The following is a 19784-nucleotide window of genomic DNA, read 5'->3' as shown; positions in this document are numbered from 1 at the left end:
TGTCTATGCCCATTGGACAGACAGGCAGGGGCCTCTCCAGTGGAGTCTGCTGCAGAACCTGAATGACCACCCTGATTCTGGGCTCCTGGACCCATGTCTCCTTCATCTGTCACCTCTCCAGCTCCCACCCCAGTTGTGGGTTAGGGTTAGGCTAGAGCAGAGGCGGGGTGTTTCCATGCTCTAGGCTGCTGGAGCACCAGGTAGCTCTAGGCAGTGACTGGGCTGCCCCACTCCTCAGGAGGAGCATAGGTGAGTTCCCAGCAGCTGCTTCCCAAGCCCTGGTCTCTGAGCCAAGCTCCTCAGGTGGAGGGGCAAGCCCATCCTGTTGGGCCCCTCCTCTTGCCTGGGCTCCCCAGGCCCAGACCCTTGTTACCTGGGTCAGGTTGGTTACATGACTCAGTGTCTTTTGAATAGCTTTTAGTTAGATTTGTTTTCTAAAATTATTCCACTGGTTGTTCGGTTTTCTGCATCTCAGAGAGGGAGTCTAGGCCTTTGACTTGTGGTTTACGCTTTTATTTGTTTACAATAAAAAATAGACTGATGCGCACCATCGGATGGGCACATGCATTCCGGGGACATTCTTGGTTCAAATGAGTCTTGGAAACTCAGGATATGTGGGACAGCGTCTCTGGGCACCCTAGCCCCCTTGTAAGTACTTGCTGAGGACAGAGTAAGAGACAGACTTAGACAGGCCCCTCTGGATGAGCAGGTCCACGCAGGAGCCATATTTCTTGGCGAAAGGCAGTGTCAGCTGGAAGGAAAAGCCAGTCTTATCCCTGGTTTCCAGGCCAGCTGCCTACTCTGGCTCTGCGGGCAGGGCTCTCCCGGCTGGGCAGGAGCAGGGACAGGGCAAGGCCAGTTGTTGGGGAACGTGGATGCTCCTGGGCGCAGTTCTGCCCAAGAGCCTCCCACAGGGCTGTGGCTAAGAGGGGCTGCCAGGGAACTGAGCACAATGCCCTGAGGGCCAAGCATGCATGTGTCCTGCCACTGCTTTTCCACTTCCTAGCTGTAGATGTTGATTTCACCTTTCTAGTCAGGCCAGAGGCCTGATAATTTATCACTAGTATGTTTATGGTAAAGATGTTATAGTAATGTACTTGATTATAGAGCTACCAGATTAATGAGAAATTAGCTAATTCTTTTTCACCTATAATGTTTAATATAAACTTTGAACCCAAAAATTATGCTAAGGAATCAAAAAGCAAAACCCTGGGTCATGGTCATTCCTTTTCCCTTACTGAACATTTTTTCTTTATAAAAATGCTTTAAAGCAGCTTACATATGAAAGGAATGTACAAAAGTGGTAATATCATGGTTACTTAAGTAGGTGAAGCTGGTGTCACCTGTTGAAAAGGTCTGACTCCCAGTGGTTTCTCTGATTCAGCATCCCCAAACCCTGGGCTGTGTGACGTGCATCCCTGAGTGCTTTTGGGCCAGTCTGGGCTGGTCCGTTTCAGCCGTCCTTTCCCCTGCCCCGTCTGGACCCAGGGACCTGAGGTTTAGCTGCCTGCCTTGCCTTCTGGGCAGCCAGACACAGTGTCCATCTGAGATATCTGCAGGGTCACCATTCCCAGTGAGGTGCGGGTGGCTCTCACCTCCACCCAGCTGTGCAGGCGTTCCTGGGTGTGCCGGTCGTCCCTGAAGCCGGTGATGGCCAGCAAATCCACCACAAACTGCTTGGGGCTGATGTGCAGGGTCTGCCAGAAGAGCCCACTGTCAGGCAGGGCTGGGGGCAGGTGCCTGACACACATTTGCTCTTGGCCTCTCAGAGTGGGATGCAGAGCAGGGGCTTCCATGGGCCCTCAGTAGCTGCAGGGAGGAGTGGTCGCTGCTACCCCGTACTGCCTCAGCCAAGGTTTGGTCCAGATGATACTGCTCTGCCTTCCTGTCCCTGTTCTTGCCACCCTTCTGCCCCTAACCAATCCTCCTCCCCCACCCCCCATCCTGGCTTTCTGCTGATTGCCCTGTACCACTTATTGTAGGGCAAGGGAACAGACAGGTAGAGGAGGAAGAGGGCCTGGGGCCTATCACGTACCCACAGCCGGTTGGCCAGGGAGACCACCTTGGCTGTGATGGCTTTGGGGTCCTTTTGTCTGATGGAATCCAGGATGATGTCAGTTAGGAAGCGGTGACATTTCTGTGCGTAAAACATCTCTTCCCAGGACAGAGAGAAACCCAGGAAGGTCACTTCTGTGGAGGAGAGAGTGGATGTGGCCCCATCGACCCCCAGCTAGGGCCTCAGAGGCAGCCTGCAGTAAGGGCTCATGAGGGAGAGAGTCTCCCCAAGGGACCCTGGGTGGGGCCTGGGCATCCCCACCAGGAAGAGCAGGCCTGGCTCCAGACCCTTACCTTGGGGCAGGGGGCTGGCTGTGGGCAGCGTGCGCCTCAGGATGTTTTTCTGTGTGGTGTAGATGATGCTGTCCTCAAAGAACATGCAGGAGCCGTCACTGCCCACCACGGGGGGGTGGCTCACTTTGAGGATGACCCCTGCGCTCTCTAGGTCACTGGCCTCAGGCAGAGGCTGCTCAGGAGCAGGGTTTTCTGTAAAAGCAACACGGGAAAGGGTTCTTAGGCCGTCTCAGAGCTCAAGCAGGGAGTGGACCTGTGGTGACAGACCAGTGGGCAGTCACCCCAGCCTTCCCGCAGCTGCTGTGTCCAGCTTTCAGAAGTGGCACCGTGGATTGGCAGGGGCCTGTCTTCGCCCTCCTCTCTTCATTGCCCTGGAATCATTGTAAGCCATATTCTAAACTTCAGCACTCCAAGAAATTCTCCAAATTTCTCTGTTGAACAAAGGCTGATATCGAATAAGGCCAATAGTAATCCAGCTGGGGACTGGAAATCTTTGTAAAATTATTAAATGAGGAGCTTATGGGGCAAGACTTTGATGTATGTCCACTCTGAAAAGTATGCTTGACAGACCAACTTGTGGCTTACAGTCAGGGCTCAGGAAGGCCCCTTCAAGCCACTAAAAGGGAAGGTGACAGAATACGCCGGGAAGGACTCTGACAGAGCAAACAGTCCATCACGGCAGTTCCCGGCACACCTGCCCGGGCTGCTCTGCACCTGTCCACTGGACACAGCACACCTCTCTTCAGCTCCTTGTCCTCCATCCCACCTTGGTAACCATCCACCTCCTTGCAGTCACCCAAGCCAGAAACCTGGCCCCTGTGGCCAATCCTTACTCCCATCCTCCCTCACCCTGTCCAGCCTGATTCATCCAGAATGACCTCACTACTTCCAACACTTCCCCTCCGGCTGCTGCGTTTCCTCTGCTCCTGGAGCAAGCTTTCTGAATGCACACCTGAGTGCTTGTTCCCTCGTTTAAAGTGTTGCAGCAGCTGCCCAACCCCCTTGGGATCAGGACAAAGAGCCAGGTCCTGAACTTGGGCCACAAGACCTGCTCTGACGACTGTCTCCCTTCTCCACTGAAGCCTGGCCTCCAGCCAGATGGATGACTTGGTTCCACAAGCACCAGTGCTTCCCCTTCCTTCCTTGGCCAACTCCCCAGCACCCCCTCCTGCTTTGTGCTCCATTATTTCATGGGCACCCACTTCCCATATGCTTTCTGTGGTTTCTCAGCTCCTCAAGCCACGCCATTGTGTTGGTTAGATATGTGTATCTGCTCCTTGGCACAGAGCTGGCATGGGTGAGTGCAGGGTTCTAGGCCCCCTTTGTCACTAATGCACTCTGGTCTTGGTCAAGGTTTGCTTTCCTGTTCAAATGAGGCTAGGGTCAAGGATGGCACAGGACTCACCTCTCTCCTTTGACCTCTGCTTGCCCCAGTCCTTCAGGGTGACAGCTCTTTTCATGGGGAAGTATGGCTTAAACACTGGCTCTGGCCCTTTGTCTTTGGCTCCAGCTCCAGCCCCTGCCTGCAGACCTGGGTCCTTCTCTGAGGCTGTGGAATGGCCTTTCCAGGAAGCTGTGGTGTTGGGCTGGGAAGCAGCCTCACTTCCCGATGGCAGCTGCAGGGTGGCCTCCTCCAAGGAGCTGCTGCGGGGAGCTGGCAGTGGCTGGAGTTCCCACTGTTTGCAGTTGACCATGTCCCATTCCCTCACCAGGGAGATGAGCTTTTGCATTGGTGTGACAGGAGGGTCTTTGGTTTCACATTTCTGTGTAAGGTTGACTGTGGCAGACTTCTTCTTGGGGGGACTTTCAGGGCAGGTGCCCCAGTGTCTGGGGTTGGCACACAGGCTGGAACAGTGGGAGTGTGTGCTGGGATTGCCCGCTCGCTTGGCACCTCGGCACAGGGACATCTGGATGGACCGGGAGTACTGCTCAGCCTCCTCCATTTGGCTGGACCTGGCCAGGGCCCCCTTGGCCTTGCTCCATGGAGTCCTGTCATTGCCGTCCTAGAAGTCCACAGGTGCGCAGGCTGTAGACTGGGGAGGGAAGGCACAGCAGCTCCGGGCATGTTGTGCTTCCACATTGGAGCCTCCCAGGTCTGATCGGCTGGCCTCTGAGACTTCCCTTGCTCACCCAGAATGATCCCATCCCCCATTCGGTCATCTGTCTGAGCTTTGCTCAGACTGAGTGGGGGTGGTGTCAGCGCAGGGGCCTCATACTCCAAAGGGATATATCAGCGTCCTAGGCCACCGCAGCCAACACTTCCCTGTGCCTCCTCCTAGGTTCCGAGGCCAGTTTCTGTGCTGGGGCCCAGGTAGGCCCTGCCGCACTCGGCTCTGCCCCCCAGTAGCAAGGCCCGCCCTGACTTGGTGCGAGTGCCCTTTGAGGACACCACCAAACCAAAGAAGGCTGAGCCTCACCTCTTTGGCATCTCTACTGAACTCCACCAGGGACTCTGGCCCTTCTGTCACCACGTGCAGCTTTCTGATGGGAAAAGCTTGTTCATTTTCAGATTCCTTCTCCTGAGTCCATGACCTGCAGACTCCGAAAAGGATTGGTTAATGAGCAGAAGCTTCTATTAGCCCATCGATCGCCCAGTCAGTCTGGCTGAGAGTGAACTCTAGACAGTGGAGGAGAATGGCCTTTTACAGGGTTTTACTTAGGTCACTGCCCAATCCTGGGCGTGCGTCTCCCCCTTAACCCCAAGGAGCATAGGTCCTTCTGGGAGGTGGGACTTAAAACAGGGTTCTCAAGAGGAAGGTAAAGGAACAAACTGCAGAATGGGGTGCCTGGAGCAAAGTCCCCTTACTTGTACGCCTCACTCTGGACAAGGGCTTCTGAGAGGGACGGGATGTGGTATTCCTCCACCTCCTGACAGAAGAGGGGCCATTCCCTGTAAACGACAAGAGGTTGGGCTAGGCGGCTGGGCGAGAGGGTGGGGGAGGCATAAGCCTGCAGAGCTGCTGTCTTCAACGGCAGTTCACGTGTTGGAAACACTGCAACCTCCGCCCTGAAGGCTGTGAACTCAAGTTCCCTTTGTTACAAACGGTGGGGTTTTGTCATGTACTTTCCTTCCTCCACTTACTTAAATTCAGAGGGCAAAAAGAGTTTTCCAAGTCGCAGGAAGTTGAGAACATGTCGGAACATTTGGCCGTCTCCGTGGATCAGCAGGGTCTGTCCATATGTGATCCAGTATGCTCTTTGAGGGTTGGACAGCAGTTCTGGGTACTGCAAGGGGTTGAACACCAGACTCAGTCTGTTAGTTGACAGGCTAGGTCTTCAGTGAGGGGCAGATTAGTCTTTTATTTTTTTTAAACATATATCATGGCTTTTCTTTAAGATTTTTTAATTTAATTTAATTTATTTTTAGAGAGGGAAGGAAGGGAGAAAGAGAAAGAGAGAGAGAAACATCAATGTGCAGTTGCTGGGGGCCATGGCCTGCAACCTAGGCATGTACCCTGGCTGGGAATTGAACCTGGGACACTTTAGTTCCCAGCCCGCGCTCAATCCACTGAGCTACGCCAGCCAGAGCTAGATTAGTCTTTTTTTACTTCAATTTCCTGACCATTCTAGAGCAGAGGCTTTGGGATTTGCTGGCCACAGGGAGCCATACTGGGAAGTAGAGCATCCAGGGAGAAGCACATCATCTCTGCTTCAAGTTTTGCTGGTCCCTAGACCACCCTCTTGAGGCATTTAGAACTCCCCGCCCCCCGCCACCTCCTGCTCAATCCAGGCCTGTCTGATGGGTCTCCTCCCTACCCAGACTCCTGCCAGCCTTCCCAGCCTGCTGTTTCCATGGTAAGAACAGGGAGAAGTTCCTTGTTCTAAGCAGGTGCTAGAGGCTGTGTGAGGGTCAGGTGACAGGTTCCAAAGCAGTTCAGCTACAGAAGCCAAAGGGAGAGTGGGACAGCCTGGGGCTGGCAGTACCTTCAGCAGGGTCTGCAGTGTGGTTGCATACCAGTGGCTTCCAACATAAACCTTGATGATCTGTTGGGGGGAATACACAGTAATTTCTGCCGTCCACTCCTCATCTAAGGAAACCAATGAGAAGGCACACGTCACATGGGCCGGAAGGGAAATTTTGCAGCGTATTGCACGTTGACTCTGTCTTCATCAGTCATACTGTGTTGTCTACCCTGAGAGGGAGCAGAACTCTGACACCAAACTTCTCCACTGCTCAGGCCACTCCTGGGTGGTGAAGTAGGTTTGGAATGGTAGCTTGGAGGGTCAGCCGGTGACTCTGGCAGTGGGGAGGGTAAGCCCTTTGAAATCCCAGCCCCAAGGGCACTGCTGCTCTTCTCCCGACCCACCTCTCAAGAAAGCTGGACTGATGTTCCTGGCTACCTGCATTGCCAACTGCCTCTGGTTTCTGGCTGGTGTGTTCTGGGTGTGTAACTTTTCACGCAGCTACTTAGACTGGCACTAGGAGCCCCTCATTATGTTTGTGTTCATGGTGTGGTGGATATCCCAGAGCCAGCTCTCATCAGTTCACCGTCACTTCTATGGAGAACAAGCCTCTACACGTGGCTGAAAATGGGACTTTCTTCTGGGAATAACAAGACTTAGGCTTTGTTGTGATGAGCTTTGTAATGAGTGAAGGGTATATAATTAGATTATAATTAGGTATGAGCTATGAGTTATATAATTAGAGTGTGAGCTCTGTGAAGATAAGGACTGGGTTTGTTTCACTCACTTCTGTACACTTAGAGTCTGCTTTTATCCTGGTACATAGTAGATGCTCAATAAATGTTGAATGTTGCAGAATGACAGTAATACAGCATAAACTTGACCTGAAAACCTTTTTCTTAATAGGAGGTGATAGGCAGATGGTGAAAACAATAACTGTCCTTGGACTCATATTTCAACTCCAGCTCAATCATGATCTAACTGTGTGATCTGAGCAAGTTACCTCCCAGAGCCTCCCCTCATCTGTTAAACAGACTCAGGAACTGTTTCTCCCTGGACAGCAGTGAGGACCAAGTGAGCACAGCATGTCAGCACCCAGAGCTGGAGCCGGCGTGCTCTGGGGACGGTGCGGCCCCACAGTGGGTCAGTCTGCAGTGGTCGAGGCTATGCGTGGGCTTGGGATAAGGAGGGGTCACTTAACATGAAAGTTTCCCGTTAGGCAAAACCCACAGATGTCAGTCTGTCTGGCTTTCCTTTCCTCTTCCATCTAGAGTTACTGGCCCTGGCCAGCCCCATCTTTCCCCTCTGACCCTCCAGACCCACCCCTGATACTAAATTCAGAACAAGAAGCTTCTTGATTTACTGAGCACATCCATGGGTGCCAGGGTCTTCGGCTCCAGATAAGTCTTCAGAGCCACTTTCATTGGCTCATAGGTGATGTCCCTCTTGTCCAGGAAGGCACACAGCTCATATACCTCAGAAATGGTTTCGGTCAGGGGCAGCCGGCAAGTCCCCAGCCAGTTCCTGCCCGGAGGAAAGGCCTGTCACAGAGAGCCTCAGCACCGTGCCCCGAGGGAGTCCAGCCTGTCAGCTCGGGTCTAGAATGCCTCGTCCTAGCACTGGCTCAGCTTCTGTCACCAACACCATTTCCCTGATTTAACTGGAAATCTGGTGGGATCTTGTAGGACTGTAAGCTTGAACACACAGGCTCGCCCGTCTGGAGCTGAGCTTGACCTGTTTCAGCAAAGTCCTCTAAACAGACTAATTGCAAGCCTCCAGGCCCTGTCTCAGGTTGAAAAGCCAGGCCAGGGCCCAGCCATATATTTCCTGCCCCCGTATCTGCCCAAGGCATCTAGTCACTATGTGGCAGCCTGCCATGGTCTTCATAGGTTATTAATATCTGTGTGCCCAAGAAAGTTTGAACACCAACCCCCTGCCTCCAAAGGCACTTGGCTTTGCCCTTGGTGACATTAGGGGTGGGCCACAAAGGCCCAAAACAACACTATTAGGGTTCCACTCTGAACCTCAGTTTCCCCTTCTATAATCAGGATTGGAATCCATGCCCCTGCACTAATGGGGACATTCTGAGTTCGTCCCTTTTTCGTCCCTCAAGGCGAGGGCCAGGCATCACCTCCTCTGTGAAGCTTGCCTTGTGGGGACTTACCCCTAGCTCTGGCCTCTCTCTGCATCCAGTGAGCCTGCATGGTTGGGTGTGGGGGGGTGGTTAATACTTAGCATCCTAAGGAGTGTGACTGTGGCTTGGTCACCTCAGATCTAGCACAGGACTAGAACCAGAGCAATGGTTTGCAGAGGACAGGGATATGGAATGGTTCGGAAGCTTTAAACTTTGGGAACCCTTGCACCTTGGCGCCAGCCCTCTCCTCTGAGGCCAGGGTTCAGTGGTGGTGGTGGGAGTGGCTAAAATGATGGGTTTGCCAGAAGATACTACTTCCCCCTGGCTGGTGGGCAGGGCCCCAGTTCAGCTCCTAGAGAAAGGCAAAGCCCACTCTGAATGGGACCAAACTGTTCTCCTAGGAGGGCCTTACTTGACATGCTGGAAGAGAACTCCATTCCCCGTGATGTACAGTCTACTGCCATCCAGCGTGCTCTCGATGCGGAGCTGTCCCAGCGCGGAGTCTGGGTACTTGACCAGCACACCCAGGGCCATCACGTACAGTGGCTTCACAGCCTCCAGGCTCGCTGCATGGCCCCCGTGCCCTGGGCTTGGGGGAGGACAGGAGGTCCGGGAACAGCCACCTGTGCCGGGAGAGAGGGATGGCTCCTAGACCCCTCTCAGTCACACCTGTACTGGCATCTTTGGGTCTCCTTCATACTACTGCTTTGAATTAGCACTGACGAGACTTAGGGGGAGCCTATCTCCTTGCACAGCCCAAATCTGGATCTTCTCAGAGTCAGTATCATTTTTCGTATTCTGAGTCAGGTTTAGAGGTCAAAACTATTTGTTGGGAGGTAGGGTAGGGAGAAGAGAAAAATCTGCTGCATCACTAACATTTGGAGTTCGTAATTTTCAGTGCAGCAGCCATCTGGCCCAGCCCCTGAAGGAATCGCTCTTAGTTCCAGGCTCTGCTCTGACTATGTATATAGTTAGCACTGTAGCTTCCCGGATTCACAATGTGTGTCACGGCTGGGCAGAATTTTCCCCAAAGACACACTGTGTGGTGTTTCCGCCAGGTTGGGCGTTTGGGTTGCTGGCTCAGGGGCAGCACCTCGTTCTCCTGAAGTGGGCACAATGCACAGTGTACCGTGGCAGCAGCGGGCTGAAGAGCAAGCTGCTGGGTGATTTTCATGGATCATCTCCGATCCCAAGAGCAACCCTACAAGAGGGGCAGTGCTGTCCTCACATCACAGATGAGAAACTGTCCTGAGAGACTAATTAAGCACCTGCCCCAAACTACATAGCAAGGCAGGGGCAGAACCGGGATTTGAGGGCAGCTCTGTCCATCTCCGGGGCTCCTGAAGCTGTTTCCCTTCGGTATGGTGCTTTATGAAAGGCAAAGCCCACACTCAGTGCTGGGGGACTGCCGCCCAGCTTACAGAGCCAGCCCCTCTGCAGAGCTGCTGCCTTCTGTCTTCACACAGCCCTTGTGCAGTAGGCTCCCCTCCACCCAGCTCTCGGTGACCCATGTTCTCTGAAGAGCAAAAGCCCTGGGGGGAGGGATTTGAAGTCACATCCCCGTAAGTGGATGGTTAGAGCCTAGGATAGACTCCTGAGACCTGCTGCAGGATGCCATTGCCCCCAAATAGGATAGGACTCTACTTGTGGGGGAGGAGGTTGGGAGAGCAATGCCTGAAGACAGGGAGAGGCCCCTCCCCATGGGAAAAAGTCTGGTGGTGTGCAGAACACACTGCACACATGCTGTACATGCTCGGTTCTAGACATCCTCAGAATGCCAGCCGAGGCCACACTGAAGTAGCTAGCTCCTTTAATACGCACAGTAGCTTCCATGGATGTGCAGGAATTGCAAAATGGGATGATGAAAAGCAAATAGAAAACGTGAGGGGAAAAGCAAGCTGGAATGAGGTAGGGCCAGGAACATGAAGGCCTGGACTGGATGAGGGTCAGGAAGTGTCAGGAGCAGGCAGAAACACACACAGCAACCAGCAGTTTCGAAATAGGGGATATGGGAATTTGCAGGTGGGTGGGAACATGGAAACACCAGTGAGGAATTTGCTCAAGCATTTCCCACATCCCCCAGCTGTGCCTGGAAGATGCAGGATGGGAATGGCAGGTGGGTGCTACAAGTTCCCAGTGGTTCACTCTTTCCCCAAGCAGAGCAGACCTGCCCTGCCCTTGGGAAGTCTGCCATCAGGCCCAGCCTCCCTCCCTGGGACATTCTGGCCTGGTTTCCTCAGTTGGGCTGACCTGGTGTACCTACAGCCACTGCTGGCTACAAGCCACCACCCTCAGTGGGGAGGCTGAACAGACAGGCCACACAGGGCTCGAGGCTGAAATTCCTCTTCTTGGCTTTTAAAACAGCCCAAACACCTGCTTTTTTTCACAAGCACCCAAAGCCCAAAGTAGTTGTGGGAGGGGAAATGTCTGTTCTTGGCTTCTCCAGCTCAAGCTTGACTACCCCAGAACATCAAGGGGAGGGCAAGTTTCCCCTGGTGACATACCCATGTTCATCCGGTAGAGCCTTACAGCTTCCGTGAGCTCAGGGATTTCTAGAATTTCCACTTCTGCTTCTAACACATCTATGTTGGAGAAATTATCTGGTAGCAAAATCTTCTGTGAGCGAAGGAAATTCACTTGAAGAGCAAAGGAAAACAAAATGAGTGAATAAGGTTATTTCTAATTTAACTAAAAGTCCAAGTTTTGACAGGTTTTTGGTGCTGCAACTTATCCTAGGCTCTCCTTGTTCTGAAACAATTTCTAAACATACCTGGTCAGATTAGATTTAAGTCTGTGGTTTTCAAGGTGAAAGACCCCAAATTACTTTGTTTTCCTGTATTTGAGTCCATGGGTGTGGTCTCCTGTGGCCTGGCCTGGGGATCCCCAGAGAGGACCTCCTGGTGAGCCCACTGGCCCTGAGACTTACCCTGTGAGTCTTAACCCAAGAGCAGGTCAGTCCAAAAGAGGAAGCTGTCTTGCTGCTTAGAGGAAGGGCCCAGCTGAGGCTGAGTTGGCAGGTGGCACTTGCAGTTTGTCCCTGCCTGGGCTGCAGTGTGGGAGGCAGAGTTGGAGCCAACACCACTGGCCTGTGTGAATCAACTTGGAGGTTCAGAAGCACATCACGACAACTTTCCAGGTGACTATGAATATGAAAGGCTGGGGGTTCCAGGCATTTGGGAGCCTAGTACAACTAGGGTGTTTCCGGCCCTCCCTATTCGTCTAGGCAGCATCTTACAATCAAAGAGGTCATTCAGTTCACACCCCAACCAGAGCTTGTCCTGAGGCAGTGCGGGGAGGGAGGCTCCCTTCTGGCCCGGGTTGAAGCTCTCATCCCTCCTTAGGCCACTAACTCAAGTGGACGATTCTACAGTGATTCTGGGGAACCTCATCTCCTTTTATTCTGAGCTTTGTGGAAGTGAGAGCAGGAAGGAACCACCCTTTGAAACATCCCTATTTTCTCATTTTACAGTGAGAGAAACCGAGGCCCAGAGCCCACGTGGATACGTAAGGGTAGAACAAGAAGAGTAGTTGACCTTGGAGTCCAGCTCAGGGCCTTGCCCTTCACACCAACTCTTGTAGTCCCCGACACTGCTTCAGGTAGTTTCCAGTGCCCCCTCACACCCAGGTCATCCCCAAATGAACAAGGAATAAAGTAGCCCCGAGGCTAGTAGGAGTTGAGAGCTGGGATTCTGCTTGCCTCCAGGAAGGCTCTGTCATGCTCCCACTACCACTGTCCAGGGAAGCTCCTGAGGTTCTAAGCAACAAGCTGGGCCTCTGCGGAGTGTGGGTGGGGAGGGATGGATGGGTCCTATCAGCCCACTCCCCTTCTCCACCCCCATTCCTACAGTACCCCCTGGACAGAGCAATCACCAATGAACCGGAACTCGCTGCACTCGCACTCGATCAGGGCCACGGTCTCAGCCAGCCACAGCAGGTTGTCTTCTGTCACCAGGCTTGGGTACTTGGCCACTAGGTCTAGGGGCAGGAAGCAGTAGTGTACTTCCTCTTCCGTGTCCAACAGTGGTGTGTCCATGAGTCCCAAAGGTGCCTTGTCATGTAGGCCTGGAGGAGAATGTGCAGAGGAGTGTCACCGCCTCCCAGAGGCCAGTGCTCTCCGAGGCCACCAGGGCTTGCACTGATTCAGGGGCCCCAGAAGAAGCTGAAAAGATCCACCCTGAAGATGGTCCCTGCCAGGTGCCTCCATTCTTTCTAGAAGCAACACTAAGGATTGGTGGGAGTATGGTGGGGAGCAGGGCATGGAAATCTAATTTTTCTAGAGTGAAAGACAGTGGGACATGTTATGAAATTTTGGCTTATGTACCAAAGCCATTAAATTCACATTCGTTATCTATTTGATTCTTTCTAATTGATCAAACCAACCATTGTGTCCTACAGGTAAAATAGATCCTTTTGACTCTCCGGGAAGCCCAAAACTTGTCCACAATCCTGAAAGTTGCTTGGTGTTTCAGGCCAATCTATAGTGCAAGGCACCCATCAGTGGTCATTTGGGGATATCCCTTGTGTGGTAGAGTGGTTTGAAAGGATGGTGGAGCTCCCTGGCTTCTAGGAAGCATGGAATGCAGCCCAGCCCTGCCCAAGTGAAGCCAATATGCGGAAGAATGAATGAATGTGGAGGGGCATGTTTGATGCCAGTGTGTAAGTAGCCATGGAGAGGGCACGTGGCAGGGTACAAGATCAAAGGAGATGGTAGAGAGGGAGAGAAGCCACCCAGAACTAGTACAGAAATAGGGTTCTCTCGGGATGGAAGCCACTTCTAGGGAAGCTAGTGGGGGCGTTACGAAGACAGTCTGTGCTCATACCTGTGAAGGCTGGGCTTTTTATAGGAAATTCTGAGGGTTTGCTGATGCACTTCCACGTTCGCCAGTAGTTCAGAGATGCTCTCTCCGCAACAGGTATGTCTGCAGGCCGCACACGGAGATGGTGCTTCCCTTCCTTCAGATTATCTAGAGTCTGTAGGGTAAAGATTACTGCTTTGAAAATTCTAAGCCAAGTAACTATCTACCAATCTAGAGAACACCTGGAAAAATAAGATTATGACTTGCTTTAGTAAAGTGTTTTGAAATAGAGTCAATCACACAAAAACGTAGATTTAGGTCTATAAGATGATATTAAAAATTCCAATGATAATTTCTCTTCTGATTTTTGAAACAGTATTTTTGGGTTATGGTTTATGTGGATTAATAGAAATTTATCTTACACAATCATAGGGGTAATTTATAGTTAATCACTAAAAACAAGATTTTCAGTTATCATTGCCCCTTAAGAGTTCAAAAACCTTTTTTAAAAAAGATTTTATTTATTTATTTTTAGACAGAGGGAAAGAGTGGGAGAAAAAGAAAGAGAGAACATGAATGTGTGGTTGCCTCTTTCGAGCCCCCCACTGGGGACCTGGCTTCCAATCTAGGCATGTGCCCTGACTGGGAACCAAACTGGTGACCCTTTGGTTCACAGGCCAGTGCTCAGTCCACTGAGCCACACCAGCCAGGGCTCAAAAATCCTTTTTGACCTGTTATAAGTGTTTTGCTCTGCTTGTTGTCTGTGCTTGTCCTAACCATGGAATGTGGTCTAAGTAGGGAAGTGGGGGTGGCATGGGGTACATTTTCCAAAGCACTTTCAGTCACTTGCTTGTTTACCCTAACACCTCTGGGACATAGATGTGGTGTTTGCATTCTTATTTTGCGGATGAGGCTTTTGTGGTCAAAGGATCTGTGACTTGCCCAACCAGTCTTCCAAGTCCAGAGCTTCTCCACTTCAAGGAGCAGGTGACCAGGGACTGGGCTGAGGCTGGAGTGGAGCACACCATCCAGGCAGGGCTGAAGCCCAGGGCCGAAGGTGGGCTGGGTGTCTTTGTATCGCCTGCACTCAGGGACCGATTCTCCCTCAAAAGTCCTGCCCAAGGGGCAGGTTATCATAACATCAAGCCCATTTTTTCTGTCTCTAGCTTAGAAGGAAATAGAACTCTCCTAAGAAATTTTTGGTTATAGCTGGAAAAGGCACCCTGTAAATGTACCACATGACCAAAATTTTTATCTAAGAGCCTCATAATGGACAGAACAACTCAGATTCGGTACGAAACTAATAAAAGAACCTGCTTCTAATTCCTAGTTACTCAGGTAAAGCGCTTGTAAAGCTGCTCATGGGAATCTCGAGATTTGAGAAGAGCTCTCTGGTGGCTGTGGCTATAAACTGTACCCACATAACTGCTTGAAGTCTGCAAAAGGAGGGGACCAGAGTGAGTCTTCCCCACTTTGGGTGGGTGGTGGACTTGTGCAAGGACTGGGGTATGAGTCTGGACAATGTCCCTTAAAAGCTAACATTTATTGCCCAGATTTCAAACGGAATCCTCCTGCTTTGGCTGGGTAGTTCAGCTGTTTAGAGCATCGTCACAATACACCAAGGTTGTGAGTTTGATCTCTGGTCAGGACACATACAAGAATCAGCCAATGAATGCAAAAATAAGCAGGACAACAAGTCCCCCCACCCCCGCTCCCACCCCCCCGCTTTCCTTTCTGTCTCTAAAATCACTCAATCAATAAAAAAATAAAATAAACTGAATCCTCCTAAAGTTCCCTCAACCCATAAAGTAAGCTCTGGTATTAGTAATCCCATTTAGCAAGTGGGAAGCGTGGCCCAGAAAGAGAAAGAGTACTTGGTGCCCCAAGTCAGTGGAGATGCTGAGAATGGAACCCAGGACTCGAGGGCCCATGCTCTTAACCACTGCTCTTAACAGCTGCCTCCCACTTCCCACCGAACCTCTCCAAGCCTCTGCCTCCTCACATGTGAAATGGACATAGTAAAATCTGGGAGGTGGTGTTGTAGGAATTCAAGGAAATGATGTAAATGTTAATTTCCTTTATCTTAGTGGTAAGAACCCAAACTACCTTTCCACCTTTGTCTCCCACCATTATTTTGACCCCATCCCATCATCAGTGACACTAAACTCCACAAAACTCCAGACACCCCTTGTTCCATGATGCTTCCTCAACGTTATCTATGCTGTTCCCTCTACCAGAATACTTATCTTCTCCCTTTTCTGCCTAAAGACCGGGCGGCCTGCTCCAGCCAGAGTGGGTCACCCCCCTCCTTTGTTCCCACAGCCCTGCAAATGTCTATCTGGGCCTCTGGCTTGGAGAGAGAGAGAGGCTGACAAGAAGAAAGGGCTCAGCTTGGGTCTGATTGGTGTTGGACTGAAAAATGCTGGATAAAGTTGCAAGAAAAGAGAGTGAAACTAGGGAGAGCCTTCAAGAGACAACATACATTCCAAGCTCCTGCTAAGCTGACTGTATCACAGGAACTTGAACCTGCCATTTACTCCACCTGCAGATTCAAATCCTGAGATTCTAACTCAGTGGACAGAACAATGGTGCCCTCCTTGAACAACTCTAAATTGGCCTTTGGGGAGGGGACAAATCGGGGGAGGAAAATCCCTGCTTGGGAGAGCAACCTGTTTGAGGATGGGCCTGGATGCCTCATCTGGAGGTTCTGCTTGGTCCCCAGGTATAGCCTTTGGGGTGGGTCAGTAATGACAGTTCAATTAGCTTGAGAGATCTGTTTTGTAGAAATGAAATTTCTCTCTCTTTCTTTTCTTTTCTTTTCTTTTAAAAAGATTTTACTTATTTATTTTTAGACAGGGAGGAAGAAAGAGAGGGAGGAAAAACATCTATGTGTGGTTGCCCCTCACATACCCCTAACTGTAGACCTGGCCTGCAGCCCAGGCATGTGCCCTGACTGGGAATCAAACCAGTGACCCTTTGGTTCACAGGCCAGCGCTCAATCCACGGAGTCATACCAGCCAGGGTGAAATCTCCCTTTCTTGACACTACCACTATGTAAAGTGTGAGCAGCACCATTTCCCCTAAGAAATCTTTGTAGTATTTTGATTACATGTTGAAGTGATAGTACTTTAAATATACTGAGTTAAATAAAATATACTAAAATTAATGTCACCTTTTTTATTTTTTTAAATGTGGCTACTAGAAAATGTAAAATGACATATGTCATTCACTTTATATTTGCATTGTATCATCCCCTTCTGCCCTTAAAGCATATAGGAATAATGGCTGTTACCCAGAATGCTTTCAGTTAATGCTGGCTGAATGCATTAAGTTGGACTGCCTCCGAAGGGTCTTCAGACTAAGAATCGGCAAACTCCATTTTCTCCAAGTAAAGTGTTTGTACGTTTAGGCAAGAACCTGTGTATCTGAACAGGCCTTAGCAGCGAGTAAAGTGATAGAAATATGTGAGGTTGTTGATTTGCTTGAGATGGCTGTTCATTCTCCAGCTGTATTTACACTCTGTTTCAGTGAATAAATATTACCTAAGTTGTGCCAACCTAAATGCTTATTTCTTTGAAAACACCATTTCCAAAAACATAAGCACCTGTTTTATGGTCTGTTTGAGAAAAGCCAATCCTCGTGATTCAGTGAATACTCTACCACTCTGCTCACAACTTGGAACTCTGAAATTGAACCAACTCATCGGCCTTTGAGCTGTTACCTCCCATTTAGAAGTTACTTTTCAGTTATGTTTTGTCTCAGTTTGGGAAGTAAAGACAGCAGAGATGTTAAAGGTTTGATAAATGTTTGTATTATAGGTTTATGTTCTTTAAAAGGGTTCTTCAAAAAATTGTCTTTATCTTTTGGGTGAAGGCAATGAACAAGTGACTCCTTCTTCCCCACAAAATGATTGCTTTGGTGTAGAGTCACCAGCAATCTTGACTTGCCAGGCCATTTAAGTGATTTCGAAGCCACTGGTAAGCAATTCTATTATTCCATTCTTGGGGTAGTTGAAAAAAACTTAATTCAGCTGGGTAGCTTGAAAAAAAGAGAAAAGAATACTACAACTACTGCACTGCAGTATGTAAGCATTTTTTTCCTTTTTTCTTTTCTTTTTTTTAAAGATTTTATTTATTTATTTTTTAGAGAGAGAAGGGTGGAGGGGGAGAGAGAGAGAGAGAGAGAGAGAGAGGGAGGGAGAGAAACATCAATGTGCGGTTGCTGGGGGCCATGGCCTGCAACCAAGGCATGTGCCCTGACTGGGAATCGAACCTGCGATGCTTTGGTTTGCAGCCCGAGTTCAATCCACTGAGCTATGCCAGCCAGGGCGTATGTAAGCATTTTGATTTCCAAATGCACAATAACTTTTAAGAGAAAACACTGAATTATTTAGTAAACATATGTTATAACTGCTCTCAATCCTACATGACCCAGATATGCATGGTCTACCTCACTTTTATTCTGAGAGGTGCTGGGGAGGCACAGTTGGTTGCACACTGACCTGCAGTGTGGCTCGTTGGGTCAGTGACTGCAGAGGTAAAGTAAGTAACACCTTGTCCAAACAGTGGGGTTAATATGGGGTATGGCCAAGGTCCTTCCCAGTTATAATATTTAGTTCTTCCAGGATGAAAAAAAAAGTCATTAAAAAAATGAAGAGTAAACCACTTATGATAAGCCACAGGGATGATTTCTGGAGTTTTGAGAAAATTTAAGAAAGAAGGCAAATGTTCTTTGGTGATACCTTAATGGATATAAGTAAAGGCATTTAAAGCTCTTACAATGAGAAAACAAGAAGTCTTGGAAAACAGAGAAGAAAAGGCAAAGAGAAAATTCTGCAGTTTGGAGGGCATTTTCCTTTGTTGTAAGTGAATTTTGTGGTCCTAACAGGCACAATGAGAAGTAATATTCTTGATGAATCTTATAGATTTTCAATCTCAGACACAGTGTATATAGCAAGCCCTACAATTTATAAAGTTTTCACATTTTAAAATTCAACGACAAAAACAAAAAAAGCTTAAAATAGGATTTTCGAGCCAAAGGGGGTGGTAAGTTCCATTCTGGGTTAATGGTGGCAGGCTGCTCATATAGATTAGGCAGGGTCAGGATGAAATCCTTTATTCAGAACATGCATTCCCAGCATATTTTTAAAATTATTTTAGCTTACTTATCACACTTCCCCATTAAAAGATACAACACAGCTAATGATGTAAGGCCTATGTTTACTGATCACCACTCCTAGAAGATAAGAGTATCTTACCTGCAGCAAAGGCATCAACTGCAAACCTAGTGCTTGCTCATAGAGCAAGTTCAGTTCTGCACAACTGGAGAAGGAAAGTTTGGAGGTGTACAGGTAATAGTGCACGTGCCTAAACGTGGACCCATCTCTGTCAATGAATAACCTCTGGCTTTCCAAAGAGGTCAAAGTTGAAGCCTCTTTCCATAATAGGGAGTCTGGGAACTGCGCGAGTTTGCTTCTGGGAACTGAGAAATGCCAGCCCCCAACATTGAAATGAAACAAATCTTCTGCTGAATCATGGGGCATGCCAGGCTCCTCCTAAAGGGGAATAAAAAGAGAGCTATGCAAAAAATAGAAATAAAAAGCATCCACATTGGAAAGGGAGAAGTAAAACTATTTCAATTTGCAGATGACGTGACTTTTCATATAGAAAAGTCTAAGGAATGCACTAAGAAATTGTTAGAATAACAAGGTTGATCAATATAAAAAAAATCAATTGTATGTTCATATACTGGCAATGAACAATCTAAAAGTGAAATTAAGAAAACAATTCCATTCACAATAGTATCAAAAAGAACAAAATATTTAGGAATAACTTTAACAAAAGAAGTTATACTACTTGTACTCTGAAAACTTCAAAATATTGTTTAAAGAAATTTAACAAGACTCACCCTGGCTGGCAGATTGGGCACCAGCCTGAGAACCAAAGGGTTGCTGGTTTGATTCCCAATCAGGGCACATGCTTGGGTTGTGTGCCAGGTCCCCAGTAGGGGGCTCGAGAGAGGCAACCTCACATTGATATTTCTCCTTTCTCCCTCCCTCCCCCTCTATCTAAAAAAATAAAATCTTAAAAAAATAAAAATAAAAAAGAACCAAATAAATGTTTAAAAAATCCCACATTTATGGACTGGAAGACTTAATATTGTTAAGATGGCAATACTTCCAAATTGATCTACAGATTGAATACAACCCCTAAGAAAATTCCAACTGTCTTTATTTGAAAAAAATTGACAAGCTGATATTAAAATTCATAGGGAAATACAAGGGACCCAGAATAGTCAAAACAATCTTGAAAAGGAGAACAAAATTTGAGGATTCACATTTTCCGCTTTCAAAACTTACTACAAAGCTACAGTAATGAAGATGGTGTGTTACCGGTATAAGAAGAGACATATGAATAAGTGGAATAGAATTGAGAGACCAGAAATAAACCTTCACATTTATGGTTAATTGAATTTTGACAAGGGAGCCAAGACAACTCAATTCAAAGAACAGCCTTTTCAAAAAAAAAAAAATGGTGCTGGTACAACTGAACACTGACATGCGAAAAAAAAAAGTATTTTGGACCCTTACCTCACACCATACA

At 48.9% G+C, this 19784-nt stretch overlaps 1 protein-coding gene across 2 annotated transcripts; it reads right to left on the bottom strand.

Annotated features, from left to right (window-relative positions):
• Positions 1-497: 497 nt before the first annotated feature.
• Positions 498-18529, bottom strand: KCTD19 (potassium channel tetramerization domain containing 19). 2 transcript variants are annotated; one of them, XM_045818851.1, is made up of 15 exons: positions 18440-18529; positions 13207-13357; positions 12257-12448; positions 10891-11022; positions 8799-9009; positions 7616-7776; positions 6274-6377; positions 5432-5574; positions 5156-5239; positions 4767-4881; positions 3755-4352; positions 2350-2541; positions 2036-2190; positions 1596-1697; positions 498-751 (listed from the first exon to the last, which is right to left on the bottom strand). In XM_045818851.1, the coding sequence occupies exons 1-15, from the start codon at positions 18452-18454 to the stop codon at positions 638-640; spliced, it is 2469 nt and encodes an 822-aa protein (XP_045674807.1). In that variant the 5' UTR covers positions 18455-18529; the 3' UTR covers positions 498-637. The 2 variants fall into 2 exon arrangements, with proteins under 2 accessions (XP_045674807.1, XP_045674808.1); XM_045818852.1 differs by having other exon boundaries at positions 2063-2190.
• Positions 18530-19784: the final 1255 nt, after the last annotated feature.

Source organism: Phyllostomus hastatus, unplaced genomic scaffold (genome assembly GCF_019186645.2).
Source record: "Phyllostomus hastatus isolate PE091 unplaced genomic scaffold, TTU_PhHast_1.1 phas_scaffold_345, whole genome shotgun sequence".
Lineage (NCBI taxonomy): Eukaryota > Metazoa > Chordata > Mammalia > Chiroptera > Phyllostomidae > Phyllostomus > Phyllostomus hastatus.
The sequence above is the reverse complement of the archived record's forward strand: the minus strand, read 5'-3'. Positions and strand labels throughout refer to the sequence as shown.